The sequence below is a fragment of the Vicugna pacos genome, chromosome 20 (assembly GCF_048564905.1).
Source record: "Vicugna pacos chromosome 20, VicPac4, whole genome shotgun sequence".
In the NCBI taxonomy this organism is placed as follows: Eukaryota; Metazoa; Chordata; class Mammalia; order Artiodactyla; family Camelidae; genus Vicugna; species Vicugna pacos.
Genome location: NC_133006.1, coordinates 9,449,544 through 9,465,499, shown reverse-complemented (window position 1 = coordinate 9,465,499; position 15,956 = coordinate 9,449,544). Strand labels below are relative to the sequence as shown.

Here is a 15,956-nt window from a genome sequence, read left to right as displayed (position 1 = left end):
TAATAGTACAGGAGGCATAAGAATGTGACAAACTGTGAAGGTGACACTCAAACAGGTCAAGTTGAAGCAGCACAGAGTTAATAGAGAGGAACAGGTTTTTTCCTACATACAGAAGGAAGAACTGGTTTACAAGGGTAGGGATGTAAGCTTGGATTAAAACAAAACAAAATGAAACACTAGTACGCTAGAAAAAGCAGCGAACTAGCGTCAGAAAGGCCAAGTTTGGAAACTGGTTACACCACTTATGACCTGCCGGAATTCAGGTCAGCCACCAGCATCACTGAGAGAATTCATTCCTTAGTCTTGAATGATCCCTTGAAAAAGTATCTGATCCTGATTTCTGAGTTCTTCCTTCCTTCCTGCTTTCTTTCCTTTTGCCCCTTTCTTCCTTCCTTCTCCTTTTGGAGAAGTTGCTTATAATTGAGAGGCAAAATCCCTTCCCGCGTCCACAGTTCCTGTCCCATTCTCTATATTTTTGCCACAAAGGTCCATGCACTTCCCTGAAGTCAGTCCTCTATATTACTGGTACAAATCCTTGGGGGTCTTTGGGGAATGAGTTTTCTATACAAATGTAAATTAATTTATTAACTAGAATGCTATAGATTGCCTTCGAGGGCCTCAGCATGGGGAGGGCTGTGCAATTTCAAAGGATTATGATTCTGCTCATAAAAATTTTCCCCAAGAACTCGGGGGAGCCAGTTGAGTCCTGTCTCCTCCTTAGATCCTCACAAGGTTCCTTCTCAAGGAATCGCATGGGGTTTTCTGGACCAGCTGAAGATCAGAAGAGTGGAGGCAGCAGCCTGCCCCATCCCAGCGTCCCAGCACTTTGAGGTAAAAAACACCCAGGCGGGATCCTTAGTCTCCTAGCTGCGAAATTTCGAGAACATTCCTTATTTTCAGGTTCTCCCAAGTTAACAGCATCTTCCCTGAGCCTTCTGTGTGATGTGACTTGAGTTCTTTGGGGGCAATGAGCAGAGACAATGAAGTCCATCTGTCTTTCCATGCACAGCCCTTCTTGCCAAAGAGCCAGCCTTTATCTTGGCGAGGGGGATGTTTGGAAACAAGCACGGGCCGGTCTGGCTAGACGTGTCTTTTTTCAGACCGATGGGAAGAAGGTGGTACCCAGGAGCCGCTGAGCATCGCAGGCGGACTTTCTCAGCTGCCGCCTCACACAATGTTCCGGCTGGGCCGCATCCCGGCCGCGCGGGTGGGGGCTGTGTGAACTCGGGAGGGCAACTGTGAATGGCTTGGCATCTGATATGAATTTATCACCGGCTGCCGGCCGGGGCGGGAGAAGGCAAGGGGACGGGGCCGTGAGTGTTTAATGCACCCTGCCACAACCCAACAGTTTGCCCTAAAGAGCCTCTTCCCGATATAAAAGGACAGGGTCAAAAGTAAGTTGACCCCGGACAGAATGTACAATTATTAGACGAGGGCTGTGGACGAGCAGCTGCTGGGACCCCACTGGTGCCGCATCGGGCTTCCAGGAGGCAGAATGGGAATAATCAACTCAAGATTGTTTTCTCCACCCCTCTCCACCCACCGTTACCCCCAGCCTCGTCCTCCTGTTTGGGGCAAGTCCCATTATATTCCTACAGGAAGACGCCTCGCCCTCCCTGGCAGCTGCAATAATCGTGTCCCTATTGTGATGAGGACCTCCTCCTGGCCACCCCCCTACAAGTGGCCATTGTCAGCGCAGAGTCAGTGATTACACGCTCCGCCTGATGCTCTGGGGGCCCCAGCTGCCTAAGTTCTGACACACGAGCGTGCGGAGGGCCGGGGAGGGGGCCGGTGGAGGTGAGGGCAAGAAGTGGGGGGGTGGGGCGGGGACCCCATGTCTGTGAGATGGGACGCCGACATACCAGACCTTCTGCATAAGTCAAGCCCAGAACAAATGAGGCTTTATCCGGCCCCGGTGACGAGGGGTCTCATCTCCCTTTGAAGTAGAGCAGAGCATGGGGCCCGAGCTGCTCTCCCTCCTTTGGACCAAGCAAACATCCTGCTTTTGATACGCTACACGCTCATTATCTCTGCCCCATTTAATGATTTTTGATTGAAGGGTGGCGGCTGGGATGCCGAGAAGATCGTTAGAGAGGCTCCACGCAGCCAAGCCCGCAAGAAAGGCTCTCCTTGTGCCTGGGCCTAAATTCGGAATTTCTTAACAGTGTGCGCTTGTTCTTAGCGGCAGATAAGGGCTGAGCGTGAAATTCTTAATTAAGCAATAAATAGAGAGTGGGGTGTCAGCAGATGTAGCCAGTAGCCATGGCAACGGGAATCACATGGGCCAGAGAGCTGAGATGCAGGCCTGGGGCCTGGGCCTGACTGACAGCTGAAGAATCCGACAAAGCTTGTAAACCAGATTAATTAGCTGACTAATTATTTCATAGCGTTAATGTAACTAAAAAATAAAAATAGTTCACCATGAACTGAAACATCCCTGGGAAGAGAAAAAAAAAAAAAAAGAAAGAAAGAAAACCAGCGGGGACAGAGGCAGTGGGAAACCGGCTGCGGAAGGCAGGGGCAGGAGCTGTCGGGGACGCCAGTCATAGAAACGGGGAAGTGGGCTCGCCGGGTCGGACTCCGACTTTGCAACTATAAAGGGACACGTGCTCCACCGTCAGACCCACTGGCTAGCCCGGCTCAGCCCTTACAGTCCTCCACTGCCATTCATAACAGTTTATCACATCAAACGCCGCCCCTCCGGGAGGCTAACACAAACCACAGCACACAAGTACTTCCCTGTGGTCTACTCTGTAAGTAGCTCTTTGGGCAGAAGTCTCAGGGGCTTTAGAAAGGCACCCTGAACCAATCTCCTTAAGAGAGCTTCTTAAATGAGCAAAGTTATCTTATTCTGTGGGTAACAACTGCTTACATCGCATGGTAGTAAGATTCAATCCAGGGACCAATATATCACAGATGTCGTGTTAACAGGAATCTGCTTTCTGACAAAATCTAGTCAAGGAAGACAGAATGAGACTCTATCAGACAAGTTACCACAGATATACTGAGTTCGAGGCACACGAGCTTGTTAATCTTCTGGGGGAAGAGCAACATTCTAGAGAAATAACTTACTGAGAAAATGTGCGGTCAAACAACACGGCATGCTAATCACCCTGGAAGATGTTTGGGTGTTTTGTACCACAATTCCAAGAGGTAAGTACTCTTAACCTCGTTGGTGGAGCATTTATCATCTCATGCCCCAAATTAAATAGCCAGCCAGCCACTGATCAAAACCTGAGGCCGGAAGCTCTGGCCAGGAGCCTTCCAAAGAACCTGCATTCTGTAAGACATTTGCTGAACAAAGACAAAACCTGCCTTGGTGAAGAAGAGAAAACATGTTATATGTGCAGGAGTTTTTCTTTGTCACTGGGGATCGGTAAGAAGTTTTCTCCCACAACCCTGCCTGGCACGCTTCCCCCCACCACCCTTTCTGGTCAGTGGTCCATGATTCCTGAGTGGGCAGCACACTCTAGTGGAGGGCTGAACACCAGGAGCTGGAATGCCTGGGTTCCGGTCTTTGCCCTTCTCGGCTGGGTCAAAGACTGGTCCAGCATCTTAAATCACACACTAAGCAGCCAAACAGAAGAAACGAAGATAATTGTGATTTTTTTGCAAACTTCCTCTCTGGGGTTGGGGGGATGTGGTAGGGTTGCAAACAAACAATACAGAAGACAGTTCACTTAGAAGTGGTCAAAGAATGAGAGAAGCACAGCCAACTGTCGCTGGAGCAGGACTCGGAATGAAAGGGCAGCTGGGGAAAGGAGCCGGGTCCCCCCACGCCCACCCCGCAAAGCCTGTCAGGAAACTCAGTGGACCTGGAAGAGGTCAAGCAGTTTCCCTACGGTAAAGTGAAACTTCAGTGTACACAACTCACTCTCCCCATGATTTTTTGTTTTTGTTTTTTTTTTTTAATCCTAGGAATATGTCCACATAGACTGAAGTCTTGACTTCTCTTCTTGGAGTAAATGTATTTTATGCAAATTATCGCAATCACAGACCTATAAAGTCACAAGTTCCAAAAAAAACAATTAAGTGGAAGTAACAAACTAATCATTAGGTAACCGGAACTCTATTGTCTGGAGGCTGTTTGAGGTGTCAGCTACCACTCCCTCACCGCCATTACGGCACTGGTCTACGGAACACATGGTAGCCTGATGGTCAACTGCCTAGCGATGGTATCAGCTCCACACTGAGGACATCCCAGTCACACCACCCAATATAGCTGCATGGACGCCAGCATGGAGGACCAGCGTGAGCCTCAGTTCCTCCTACGTCCTCAAGTCCTCCCTGGGCCACACCAGGAACGGGAACAGATCTGGCTTCGCCACCCACCTACTCCATCATTCAGAGGACAGAGGATGTACAGATGGCTGCGAAGGCCACTGCTTGGAGCACTGGGAACCCTCTCCAAGGAACCAGGATCTCCAACCTTACTAAACATTCCATCAACCCTCTGTGACTTCCTGTTCCTGGTCCAACTCATGTTATTCCAAAGTGAACATACGAAGGTATTCTGACATAAAGAATCTTTAATGAATAAAGGCCATCTGCCTAGTGAAAATGGTTTATACTGAAATAGTCATCTACATCACAGATACGCACATACATTCATAGAGATGTACATCACATGTAAACATATATGCTACATACTTACAGAGATGTGCGTGTGTGCTGTGTGTATAAATACAGTATAACAGTACAACTGGCTATTAATTCAATAAATAAGCTAGCAAAGGGGAAGAAAATCTATAGCTGCGTGGCGATTTTTTTTTTTTTGTCTTTATGCCACAGTTGTTCTCATCTCATGTTTGGCTTATGTCTGTTCAAATTAGCTTGCAGTTCATGCACAAAATCTGATCAATGGACAAGTCAGGCTCCTCAGAACCACGCTAAGCAAGAAAACAAGAGCAGTTTGAAATGAAAATTTTGTTCCCGAATATACATCAAGTCAACAGCCGGAGAAAAAGTTAATGGCAACTGTTTGCTCTTACTTAATGGCTGCATTTGACTCTAGAGGAAAAACTGTCTCTGGGATCTCTTGTCCATCCTAAGATTTCTTTTTAGAGTTTTAGCTGACATTTATGGGTGGATCAAATCAGAAATAAAATTTGAATGGTACAATTCAGTGCAAATAACATAAACAACGATCCATTTGGCAGAGGCTTCAAAAATACCCAGCGGGCACCATCCTCTCCTCTCTGGGGCTATTAAAATGTAGTCGTCCCCAGGTTCAAGTGTAGATCAGACTCAGTTGACATATGGTGAGACACAATGAGAGGGACAAGGGACTCAGGATGACTGCCAGCTCTCTAAACCCGTAGGGCCAAGTCTGGCTTGTGGAAGAGGCTGAGACTTGCCATGGTAGACATGGCCCTGAATTTGACCCAAACTGTCATTCTAGAGACTCATTTTGCCGGATTCCCCTTCTTACAGACCACACTGAGCTAAGGTTGGTGTAAGTGGGCGCCATGGCGCTCAGAGTGACCAAGGCCGCAGTAGTCTGGCCCTGACCCACACGCTGGGCTTCCATGAAACATGCACAAAAGAAGGAAAGGAAATCCTTCTGGTCCCTTCACTCTGCAATCACAGGAGGGTTTCCAGTCCCATAAAATGAGGCTCCTGGACCCTTCACCCTGATGCTGCATCTGACACAAGACAAGATAGCTCACCCCATCCAACCCCACCCTGCCCAGGTCCTCGGATAGCTCTCCATGCAGCTCATCTTCCTGACCTCAGATTCCCTTCCAGGAGCCCCCTCTTCCACATTAACTGCACCCTTCATCCCACCTCTCTGTTACCCATCGCCTGGAACTCTATACTGTTGTTTATCTGTGATGGAAAACAGCCCTCCTGTCTTTACATGTGCACTTGATCTCTCTATAAATACAACATTGCCTTAACATGAATTAAAAATATTCATAACAAAGTCTATGATGTCCTTGCTCTAGGTAAGACACGATGCTAAAGGATTTTACATGTTATCCTGTACTTAATTTCCTGTCCTTCAGCTAGGTCCTTTTATGACCCCATTTTACAGATAAGGAGGCTGAGGCTTAGAAAGAATACTGGCTGAGCACCCCACAGCCAGGAGGTGCCGAAGCTGGGATTTAAAGGCAGGCAGTCTGACTGCAGAGCCCAGCCGTTTAACCATAACACACAGCTGTCCTTTTCTGTTCCCCATTACTTTGGAGCACAAATGTTTGGGATTCAAAAGTAAATTGTGTTTTCTGACTACATGCCCTCAAAATGCGTGTCCAATTATACTTACCCAGATAGGTGAGCTGTCTCAATTGGCTATCAAAGAACCAGTCACAGCCTTGGTCCTGATCAGGTGATGGGAGAGACGGAAGGGCCCGCCCCACACGACTCCCACACTTTAAAAGGATGTCAGGATAAGACCACATGTCTCTGTGCACCAACAGCAGGTAATTTCCGGGAGCAAAGCTGTCAAATGTTGCGGAGTACTTGAAGTGAGAGAAAAGTACAAAAAGGCTCATTTAGTAAGGAAGGCTTCCCCCTCCCCACCCCCCAAAAAAAAGAGCTACAAAGAACTCAGTTGGAGTAGCACAGAAATAGGACAGTTCACAGCAACGACTTTCCTGGTGGTAAATGGGCTTCCTTAAATTGACTCCGTAACAAAATCATAATGAAAGCTAAGACATCCTACCATGTGAGGACTGAAAGTCACCAAATTCTTTTTATTTAAAATTTTCAATTCACAGAGGAGACAACCGAAGCTCGGACAAGCGAACTGACTTGCCAAACAGCAAGAAGAGACAGAACCATGCCGAGAACGCCTTTCCAGTCTTCCCCACAACTCACACAGGGGAGCAATGACAGCAGTGCCGCCCACTTAGAACAGTAACAGCTCACACTGTCGAGCATTTGGTACGTGCTCGGGTCATATCAAGTCATTCAGTGATATGATATTGAGCCAATGATTTTGACTGCTATGAGTCGTATCAAGGCATTCAATCCTTAGAAGATCCTGGGGATTGTCACGAGTACTGCCCCATTTTACAGATGGGGACACGGAGGTAGGCAGTGGTTCAGTAACCTTCCCCACATCACAAAGCAGGAGAGTGCTGATGTGGGAGAGAAACCCAGGTGCCCACCGCCAGAGGCACCATTCTACTGCCTTCATCTTCCCAGGGTGGAAGGGAGAGAGGGGCGCGTACTTTCTGAGAGCCCTGCTGAGACTCAAGAGGATTCTGCTTTGAATGCCTCAGAACTGTGACACACCTGTTTCCCACTCCCTAAGACCTGTTCTCATGACCCTTAGGAAGAATGTATGTAATGAGATAGGAAGAAAGAAGTGTGTTAAAAGGAAGAAAAGCAGCTTGAGAGAATCACTGGATTTTTTTTTTTCAGAAAATGCACCCACTTTCCACATGGTTATTCCTACCTTCCCTCCACAACCTCAGACCATCTGACTCCACCCAAAGGCCAACGAGACCTTCATGTGCAAGTTAATCTTTGACCACAAGGTGGCAGTGTGCAATGTGAAAATGCCTTGTGAAGACATTTTTCTCTTGGCTGTAAATAAATATTTCTCTAGGGTAAGTTGGTTCTTAACCCATAATAGAAGAATACAATCCCACAGAATGCTTCGAAGCTGTCTTTCATTGTATTAATAAAGTTAAAATTTCATGCAGGACCATTCTGTGTTCAAGGTGAAATTTAAACAGATTCTAAAAAATTCAAGTTTAAAAAAAGAAAAATACGTATCTCAAATTCAGGTTACACTCACCTGGTCAAAATTCTGCTGTAGTTTTCTTGATCTGCACCAGAAGATACTAATACCTGCAAACTATTATGTCACAGAAGGAAAGATGGGAACCCCTGGGGAATGGAGCCTGCCAGCGACTGGGTGCTGGGGGTTACCTGCAGAGAGCTGTTGTTGGTCCAAGGGCTCTCAAATCGCAGTGAGTAGGTCTCTTGATCCAGGAGCAGGGCCATCCAGCCATTAGGGTTAGACAGTGTGTCGTGCACATAACTGACAGTGGTGGTCTTGTTCCCGCTGTCCGTTATGGTTAAATCATAAGAAAGTTTCGGGGCATTGGCTCTAGGATGATTTAAAAGGAAAAAAAAAAAAAGACTGTAAGTTATTTGTCCATCCTGGATCTAAGGCATGCCCACGCCTCTTCCATCAGTTGTAATCCATCTTCTACCTTCTCCACGTATGTTTCTTGTCCGGATGTCTATGGAGGTTTTAGTGGTCATGGTGTGGATCCAAACAGGAATGGCCTCAGCCACCATTCCCCAGCACAAAGAGGCCCCAGCTCCCCTCCTGTGGGCTTACACTTCTGCCACAGTGCCTCAGTGCTGGTGGGTTTGCATCTGTGTTTGCCAACATGGACTGTGACATCCCTGAGTTAGATACATTTCTCTTTTTTTAGCTAATCCTGCCTCCGACACCAGGCCCTGCACACAACACGTGCTCAGATCACATCTGTCGCATGAACAGAGGATGCACGGAGGAACTCTCCCCAAAGCAGCTGGTACCAACCTCCCAACGTACAGAAAGGGTTTCCAGAAGAACTGCATTTTACCCAAGTGAGGAAACTGAGGCCGAATACAGCAAAAGGAGTATGCGGGCGTCACGGCTAGAACTGGAAGGTTTTAAGTTTCTACAACTTATTCTACACAGCCCATCCCAGAAAGTGATTTTTAAGACTTCACTAGAATGTAAATAGATTTTGCCCCATGCTAGACCCTAAAAGAAAGTCAAAATGGATAGGAAAAAAAAGTAAAGCAAAAGTTGGGAAAAAAAGTAAAGCAAAAGTTAAAAAAAAAAAAACCAACACATATTATGACTGTCCTTCCCCCTCTGGTTTAGTTTTCATGAGAATCTTTTAACTGTGGCATTTGCTGCAGGCAGATAATTAAATTCTCAAAGTAGAGGGAAATGAGACAAAGGAGGATGTTGGGTCTTCAAAGTGAGGTGGGGCCGGAGCACATGGAAAGCCAATTTACAACCCACTGGCATATTATAAAGAGGAAACTGGTTTTAGTGTTAAATGCTTGGGCACCATTGTCAAACAGGGGTCAATCTGCATCTGCGTTCACGAGGTGTATGAACTTGGGGGGATCACCAGCCCTCTTTAAGTTTTAATGTATTTCTTTTTATAATGGAGACAATACAGTATGTAGCTTACATAGTGACTGTGAAACTTACAGCAATAATCTACGTACGCAGCTAACCATCACCAAGGCCAAAAACGTCGACCTACGGCTCATCGAAGAGAGGACCTCAGACGTGGCAGGTTTGCCACTCTGGCTCCTTATTTTAACGTCTAGAGGTTTATCCAGGATATCTGCTCACTTAAAAGCACACTCAGAACCTTTGGCGGTACAGAGCTTTCGCCCTGGCAGTGCAGTACTTGATACATATTTCTTGGAAGGTCAAGTGTGTTTGTGTCATCTATCAACTAACAAAATGACAGGGATGAAGAATGCTCGGGGCACCTGGAATGAAAGAACCGCTCTTTCCCAGATGTCCCAATGCAACAGCCACGGAGCCTTTAGAAATCTCGGTGGGGGGACTTCGTCCTCTCTTTGGAATTGGATACCCAGGGCTTTAGGATTTAGGTGGGAACTAAAGGACAGTCCTGGACTCATAGTCTCAGAATCAGAATGGGCATGAAGGTCGCTTGTTCCAGCACCCAGTCCCCTGTAGGAATTCCCTCTGTATTTTGTCTTCCAGTTGTGGGATGTTCACATCCTCAAATTCCTCCTCCATTTATGAAATTTATTTTTAAATTTTAGACAAGCTTTAGGAACCTTCATTTCCTTCCTTGTATTTTCTAGCCTCTCTCCTCAGCCATCACAGATCTCTCTCCCTCTGACTGAAACCCAGGAGTCCCAGGAGATCACCCAGCATGATTCAGCCCAACTAATCTATTTAATAAACGAAGATAGGCTTCTGGGAAATAAATGTAAAACAAATGTGATCAGAACAGATAAGTTGGAACCGAGAAATACCAAAGAGGCAAATGAGTTAGGCTCAGTGGGTACCGTGGTCAGCATATATCATGAAGGGTTCCTCACAGTCCAGAGAGTGATTCAGAGTGTTTCAGGTTCTTAAAGTGCCGACCTTCAGCTTTCACAGAGATGTATGGGCTCTGGAAAGTGAACCACAAGACCTATCTCCACGAGAGACATACTGATAAATCAGAGTTTCCATTTAACAATTCACAGTGAGTATTTACAATAGCTAAGACCTGGAAACAACCTAAATGTCCATCAACAGGTGACTGGATAAAGAAATCGTAGTATACAGGTACACAATGGAATACTACTCAGCCATAAAAAAGAATGAAATAATGCCATTTGCAGCAACATGCATGGACTTGGAGATCATCATTCTAAGTGAAGTAAGTCAGAAAGAGAAAGAAAAATACCATATGATATCACTCACATGTGGAATCTTAAAAAAAGAGACACAGATGGACTTATTTATAAAACAGAAACAGACTCATAGACATAGAAAACAAACTTAAGGTTACCAGCAAGGGAAGGGGGGTGGGAATGGATAAATTGGGAGTTAGAGGCTTGCAAATAGAAACTACTATACATAAAATAAACAACAAGTTTGTTCTGTATAGCACAGGGAACTATATTTAATATCTAATAGTCACCTGTAATAAAAAAGAATATGAAAATGAAAATATGTATGTATGTATATGTATGACTGAAACATTATGCTGTATACCAGAAATTGACACAACATTGTAAACTGACTCTACTACAATTAAAAAAATAATTCAAAGTGAGAAATGAAACTGCCTGTCACATAGTAGGTACTCAACAAATGTTTGTTGAGTGAATAAACGAGTATTAATTGAGAATAGAACACTCCAACTGGCCAGTTAGTGATGTTTCTTCCCAGGGAAATCTACCCAGAAAGCCACATAAGTATCAGGAGGTTTCTTGTAAACTTATGCATCAAAGGAGACAAGCGATTGATGATACTCATACGGTCATTTGCCAAGAGGATTTAAAGACTTAGGTTCAGTGGTCAGAAAACCTCTCCTGGGCACATCCGAACAATCTGCACTCACCATGGGCCCTGGTTTAGCAAAATGTTAAGATTTTCTTATGAACTTAGATTTCTCCTATCCTGGTCAAGTGCTCAGTTAAACCACTTTTACAAGTAGGGGTCTGAGGTTTGTTTGTTTGTTAACTATAGACCAAAGGAATTCTATTTGTTCAAGCTCATCAGTCTGTTCATGTTTAACTCCTCTGACCTGTATTCTGTCACGGTTTCCTTCAGAGACCATGCATATTTCCAGAAATTCTTCCTCCTTTCAGCACTGTACCCCCAAGATTCCCCTTGGTCACTTGGACTAGAGTTACTTATTTCTCAAATTTCTGTTAGCATCACATTTATAAATCAGTTTTAGGATCTGATTTCTCCTGATTCAGTTTCTTACAGATTGTCATTTCAACTCTTCAAGGAGCCATGTCTCAGGCCGTACTCCCCAGTTTCTGAAAGCCCCCATAAACATGACCCTGTCTTCAAATATCGTAAAACCGCTACACGCCAACATTAATTCAGTTCAATTTGTCTTGGGGGCTTTGGTACCTTCCTTTGGACGCCCTTCCTCCATCCAGCATCCGGTATAATCTGATGCTAATCCCTTGATCAACCAGAGACGCAATCATAGCACATTGTGGTCCTAAATTATCCTTTCCCCTTCCTTCTCCATGCACTGCCCTGAGCCTCTCAGGCTGCCCCAACCATCTCAACCAAGACTGATGTGGGATGCAATTTCACAGGTCCTCGTGGGCAGCACCAGCTTTCTGTAATGTAATCCAGGTATAGAAGAAGGTTATCAAATACACCTTTATCACAGATAGCAATGGAAAGGGTCACATGCTGCATTCTGAAAAAAGCAAATCAAAATGCAAAGGAGCCATCTCCCCGGAGGCAGGATGCCTCGAGTTGACCATCAGCCAGGGGGCCAAACATTCTAAGTCAAATCAGCTCCCATCCTTTTAGGCCAGGGGCCAGCAGTGACGGTGGTGGGCTCCTCTGAAAAGCACCAAATGAACATCAAGAGAAGAAGGAAACCATGAAGAGAATTTACCAACCATAATTACTACAATTTTCGCTTGCCCTAAATAGCCACCAATTTCCCCATGCCCTAAATAGCCACCAATCTCCCTCTCTTTACTGTTAATGAAGCAAAGGAGCACACAAGTATTTCTAATTTGGAGGAGCCAAGGGAGTCTGCATGGGCCATTAGCAGCAAAGAGCTTCATTACTAGGGGAAGAAGTCTCTCCCTGAACTTCTCGTGGCTTTATGTGCAAGAAATCAGGAGGCAACCAGTCCATTTGAAATGTTAACCCTTACCTCTGCAACAGCTCCTGCATACAATCAAAGACAAAAGGACGACAAGCCTTTCTTTTTCTCTGGGGTAGCTTAAATTTTTTTTTTAATCACTGAGCCTGTTTTTAATTAAGGGACATTTTCCTTTAGAAATATAGCTCTATCCCTTGATAAAACATCCCAACCTAAGTACCAGTTTACAATACTAGTTGCATAAACAGTTATGTAACGCAGCGCCCATGGGCTGGGCAGGGCTGTCGAATGTCTGCTGCCTGCAGAGGATTTGTTAGGCAGTCAACAATCCCAGTGAGAACAAATATTAACTCCCTGGTTCGTGTTTACCATTAGCTAACTTCTCCTGAGGCTCCGCATCTCTGTGTATTAAGACAAACATGGCACTGAGCTCTAAATGCTCTAAATTCAGAACAATTGTGAAATAAACCCTTTATAATTATGCAGCTCCTAAGCCAGACACATCATAACAACTGGCCCCAAAGGATGCTGTCGGCACTGCCTGGGTATCCCTGCTTGCTTTTGCGCTCATCTCCCACCGCACAAAGAGGACAAAAGCAAAATGTTCAGCATCGCCAGCAGATTTTTGTGGCAAGGCTTCACTTGAGCACCCTTTAAAAATACACTGGGCTCATAACAAGTCCTTGTCCGAGAGCCACTCTTCCACCTGCTGACCTGCCATCACCCAGTAACATCTTACGTGTGTCAGTAAGCGATTTTTTTATACGTCCCATTATTGAGTGAGAAACACTTCAGTACTTCTCTTTCTGAGTAAGACACCCACAAAGAGAAAAGAAACCGGCACCCTCAGTCTTTCCCCTATAGTTTTAGCCATCCTTAAATTCACACAAAGAAATAGAACTGTTCGACAGAGAGAGACCGGCCGTGGGATTTCATAACCCCCACGTTTCCGGCAGGTCCACCCCAACATCGCTCCTCCGTGACTCTGCAGGTGTATATTTCGGTTTAGTTTTTTTTCAGAGTTGGCTACAGCAATAGCATTTGTTGTAGAGAAGTCCCAGAATAAACCAAGCTCTTAATCAAAGGTCGTGTCTACTGTTTTTACAACACACTTAGAATAATAATTCTTGCTTATTACACCTCAGTCCTTGAAGAGACCCGATAGCTGTCTGTCGTCCTACCTAAGATGCCGCTTCACGCACTTCTGCCCCTCCTCTCCTGACCCGTGGGATGCAGCAGGAATGGCTATCTCAGGGCCTGAGAATCCCACCACTGGAGCTGCACAGCCCCAGAGGAGACAACCACCTGTCACAAGGAGTGAAAAACCATTTTGTGCATCAGGTGGGGAGTTAAACCGCAAAGCTCACCTTCCCTTTTATATGTGGACACACCTGGTGCTCGAGGGGCTGCCAGATACCCGGTCACAAGCCCGTGGTCAGCCCCTCTTCCCAAACCATGTGCAGTGACATCACGAAGGGAGCCTCTTACAGGTGAGAGTACTTTCACCATGGAATTTGGCAAATCTACAAATTAGGGTTGTTGTTTTTTTTTTTAATTCTAGAGACCTGGTTGTTAAACACTTAACCAGCACTTGCTGGACCCTTTTATTATTCATGAACCTTCACAGCCATAGAGTATGGCTGGCACCCTTCCTGAGCCTGGGCTCCGTTTAGATTTTTAGATCTTTTTCTGTTTTACTTCTGAAAATTCTGCTGCCAAGAGAGGATAATACTTCTTGGAATTTTCCTGTCTCACATGGATTTGGGGATTTTTTTTTTTTTTGAGAACAGGAAAGATACCATTAGTAATGCAATGCCTATTTATCGCTAGGAAGGAGAGTCAGGCGGTTATTAAAGGCAAAGCTAGGCCACGGTTTCCATTTGAACTCTTCTTCACTTTTGCAGTGGCAGAGGCAGGGGGTGCCTCGTGCTCTGAACACTGGCACATTAAGCGCAGTTCCACAGGTAAGAACTGAACGCAAGCACTACAGGAGAGGATATTAAGCAAGAGCTAAGAACCAAGGTGATCAGCCACAACATTAACCTTTTCTTTTCTCGGAGAAACAGGAAGAGAGAAACAGAAGACGCTGGGGGCACGGTGAATCAAAAAACGGTGTCCTGAAAGACTCCAGATTCCAAGACTTTCTGGGAGCCTCTGTTGGGTCAGTGTGATGTCATGTGACTGTTGGAAAGTGGTCCCTATTTTCCAAGAATTGGATTAAGTTACATTTGAGCCGACTTAATTCCCTGGCCTGGCATTTGTTTCTCAGAAACATAATCATCTGTGATTCTTCATTCTATTAGTAGTACGTTTATATGTTGTTTTGTAAATCGTAAATGGAGAGACTTATGAAAGACAACATTTACTGGTGCCAGATAATGGCCCTGTGAGGTGAGTACCACTGAACCCATTTTACTGATGTGAGAACTGAGGCAGACAGAGGTGAAGTAGCTTGTCTGGGAACAAACCTAGGAAGTGGGGGAGGGAGGGTGGGCTATGACTTATACCCACAAATGATTCTTAATTACTTCTCCATTCTTCAGCCTTTGAAAAATAATTTCAAACATATGCCTCTGTCCTGACTTTACTTTATGTACTTCCTGTTAAAACACAGAAAGACTGGTTGGCCAGCCTACAACATCTTGTAAACTCTTTCAATTTCCCCCACACTCAATCCATTTAGTAACTGGAAGACAGATCAAGGCTTGATTTACCAATATTTGAAAAGATCTATGTCCACTGAAGGAGCTGTAGAATGCTCTAGACCAAAAAACAAATGACTCCCAGACGGTAATTGTGAAAGTTGGCGCTCATTCCCCCCACCACAAATGTGTGCGTCTGTACCACCAGGACAAGAAAACGACTGCAAATACAGGCCAACTGCTGATTCAGTAACGGGTTGGGCAGGGGCAGAGTGGAGAAGGAATCAGTGGTTAAAGTAAATTGCCTGGTCAATGTCTGGTCAAGTGACCACCCCAGGCAAGCAAAAGCCCAGAAGACATTATGAAAGGACATTCTTAAGTATTTTTTAGATGTTCCTAGGAATTTTAGAAATACAGATTGAGGACAGTATCTTAATTCTGGGTTTTCTGAAGGAAAGCTGAATGCCAAGGACTCCTCATAAACATGTCCTGGAAAGAAATGGATAAGGACACTAGAGGAAGATCTGAGGTAGGGGGAAGTCTGCAATTTCTTAAATGTTATTAATTTTTTCAATACTAATTGTATTGAGTCACTATGTGTTTGGCGTGGTATTGGGCACCATAATACAAAAAAAGAGCAAATAAACAAACAAAAAACCCATCCTTGCCCTACTTAGCATGTAGGAGAAGGGAAGGACAGTTTATGAAGCAGTGTAAGAGCTGTATGTACTGGTCAGAGCAAGTACAGAGAGCCGGCACAGAGCGGGGGTACACAGGCTGTATGCAGGCTTGGGGGGGCTTCCCCGAGAAAAACGACCTTCATGCTGGGCTCATGGAAGATGAACCTCCTCCTGGACTGAAAAGCACAAAGAAGTTGAGTGTGGCTGAGGCATAAAAGGCAGGGCAGGGAAGGCAGGGCGTAGAGGAACGATGCTAGAACGTGCAACTGGAGCAGGTGAGGAAGCGGCCAAGAGCCATGACAAGCGGTGGGGTTTCATAGGGGGGC

General features: G+C 45.4%; 1 protein-coding gene across 1 annotated transcript in view; it reads right to left on the bottom strand.

The window, feature by feature from the left end:
• PKHD1 (PKHD1 ciliary IPT domain containing fibrocystin/polyductin) overlaps positions 1–15,956 on the bottom strand; it is a 365,190-nt gene that overhangs the window by 169,117 nt on the left and 180,117 nt on the right. Inside the window, exons 48-49 of the mRNA XM_072944834.1 lie at positions 7,885–8,065; positions 6,269–6,464 (exon numbers count right to left, since the gene is read on the bottom strand). Of these exons, the coding sequence (XP_072800935.1) occupies positions 6,269–6,464; positions 7,885–8,065 (377 nt within the window). The remainder of the gene's footprint in view (positions 1–6,268; positions 6,465–7,884; positions 8,066–15,956) is intronic.